The 2,422-nt window shown below is 34.3% G+C and overlaps 1 protein-coding gene across 6 annotated transcripts in view; it reads right to left on the minus strand.

The window, feature by feature from the left end:
• Positions 1 to 2,422, minus strand: part of LOC117106856 (alpha-N-acetylgalactosaminide alpha-2,6-sialyltransferase 1-like) — a 40,200-nt gene that overhangs the window by 11,958 nt on the left and 25,820 nt on the right. For all 6 annotated transcript variants that reach the window (XM_033248340.1, XM_033248342.1, XM_033248338.1 and 3 more), the window contains one exon: positions 803 to 914. In XM_033248340.1, coding sequence (XP_033104231.1) covers positions 803 to 914 — 112 coding nt within the window. The remainder of the gene's footprint in view (positions 1 to 802; positions 915 to 2,422) is intronic.

The raw sequence follows: 2,422 nt of genomic DNA on the forward strand, positions 1-2,422 counted from the left end.
GAGTTAAATTTATCCCAAACGTGGTGAAAGTTTAGTGATTGGAGATTATTTTTAAAGTGTAATATTTCCATCCTTCTAATGTTTTCAAGAACTGGCCATACAAGCAGAAAATGATCAATGTCTTCAATGGAATTATCATTGCACACCTTACAAAATCCAGTGTCACTCTGATCATTAGACCATTTTTTTAGTTCGCTGTTGGAGAGGGAGGGTATTTGAACGGAGCTTAAATTTTATTGATGCTCCTTCAAAATCAGTACCGTCAAGAAGGTACTCTTCCATACTTCGTGACGTTTGATTAATTAATATTTGCGTTTGGAGGGTTTGCTAAACAAGGTATAAAAAGTCTCATCTAACGAAAATAATGAGGTGGCACTCTGAGACTAACTTTGACGATATGTAATTTATTCAGCACAAGCTTTCCATGGCAGTCGATGGCAGCTTCAACAGGCGTATGTATGCTGTACACACGTGATGAAGCTGGAATATTAACTACCATAAAAACTCATTCTGAATAAATTACATCTTGAACGTTAATCTCCAAGTCATGTGCTGCCCCATTATTATTACCTGTTATGTACAACTGATATATTACATTATAATTATTAAAGATATTAAATCATAATTAATTACTACTGATACATGATTACAACAAAAGTGTCATACTGCACAGCATAAATATTAAAATAGATTAACACATAAACATATCTAAAAGTCAATATTAATATATAATTATAACAAAATACAATATATCAATTTAATCAAGGAAGAAACCATAAAACTAAGATAAATATTACCGTACCTGAGAATCTTCTATTTCTGCTGTGTATTCAGACTCTGGAAAGAATGTGTAAAAACTTGTTCTTTTTCCAACATCATCTGCAAAACGACCCTTTGTGAGTGCTCTGTTTACTCTACACATTTAAAAAAAGATTTTCAGAATTAATCAATTGAAAATCTGGATAATATGATGATAAATTCACATTTAAACTTTTTCACAAGTGTAAAAACAGTACGCTAGTGAGGAGGTGATAGACAAATTTGTACGCTTTTACATATGCATTAAAATTTTGATTCAAAATAACATTTAAAATAATAGATTTTTATGACCAATACAAACATGGATATATATATACAACTACTGTAGTACTTTAGTTGACTTCACAAAAATGTTTTTGCAAAAATCAACATATTTTCAAAGGGGAGGTAGGGGGTACCAAAAAAGAGTACTGTTTGTACACTTGCGAAAATTTTGATAAATGTGAACGACCCCTTAACAAACACAGTTATTCATACAAGATTGCCGACATTGCATCTTGACGATCCATCCTAAATTTTTGTTTAAAAATAGGGAGATTAAAAAGTTACATTTAAATTTACGTCTGACACTACGATTTCTGGCCAACTAAAAGTGGCTAAGTCCAACCATGGTGAAGCTGAGGTTGTGTGGACCCATCCATCTGCAAAATTGCATTCTGGGACCCACTCTATTTCATATGTTATATGGATCCACCACTGTTTCTTAACTGAGATTCAAACCTAAGACCCCAAAAATTTGTGAGATCGCTCTACCAATTACGTTATGAACACCAGGTGCTATAATCCATAATGTTGCCACTATATTAATTGAAAGTTAGCTAAACAATTTATTTAAATGTATTTACTACTACTGGCAAAAGGTTATGGGCAATGTGAGTTCGGGTTCCCGGATTGACGTGGTCTTCAATACGCGCAGAGATTGACAGGCGTAGAAAACTATGTGGCCTCAGTCGACAGAAAATATCATATTTTAGGCAGTATCTGTTGGTTAGCTTCTACCCTGTCTCTCAGTGGCAGTAGCTATTGGTTAGCATCACTGTGTTTTCTCAAGTGGCAGACATTAAGGTGACAGTTCTGGCTGGTAAGCATTTACTCAGATTTGATAACAGTTTAACAAGCACATGAGCTTGCTTTGGTGTAAAAATAAACTGAGGTTAAATGTAAATTTACATAGTACAGTAACACTGACAGATAATGTTATAATAGAATATGACTAGAAATTGCAAATTGCAAGTGAAGTGCTGCGAAGTACAACTGCATAAAATGTTCTTCGAACAAAATTATTTATGCGAGTCAAGTGAAAATAATGAATAATAAAAATATAACAAATAATATGAGCACGACCCATTGTCTATATTAGAACAGCGCAGCGTTGGTACAATAGTGTTTTGCTGCAGTGACATCTCTCTGCTGGCGATGGCTCGCTGCTGCTGGCGATGACTCGCTGCTGGCGAATCGATCTGCGCATGTGTATAAAATGGTATTTATTTCCACACACACTATGCCAGTCTACAACAAGCGTCGCCTAAATGTAATAATTAGCACGTTGAAATAGGCTAGTAAATAAGTTTAACTGGGTTCGTAAATAATATTGTCCTCAAAA

The sequence above is a fragment of the Anneissia japonica genome, unplaced genomic scaffold, assembly GCF_011630105.1.
Source record: "Anneissia japonica isolate Jap-2015-1 unplaced genomic scaffold, ASM1163010v1 scaffold1165_len1893470_cov193, whole genome shotgun sequence".
In the NCBI taxonomy this organism is placed as follows: domain Eukaryota; kingdom Metazoa; phylum Echinodermata; class Crinoidea; order Comatulida; family Comatulidae; genus Anneissia; species Anneissia japonica.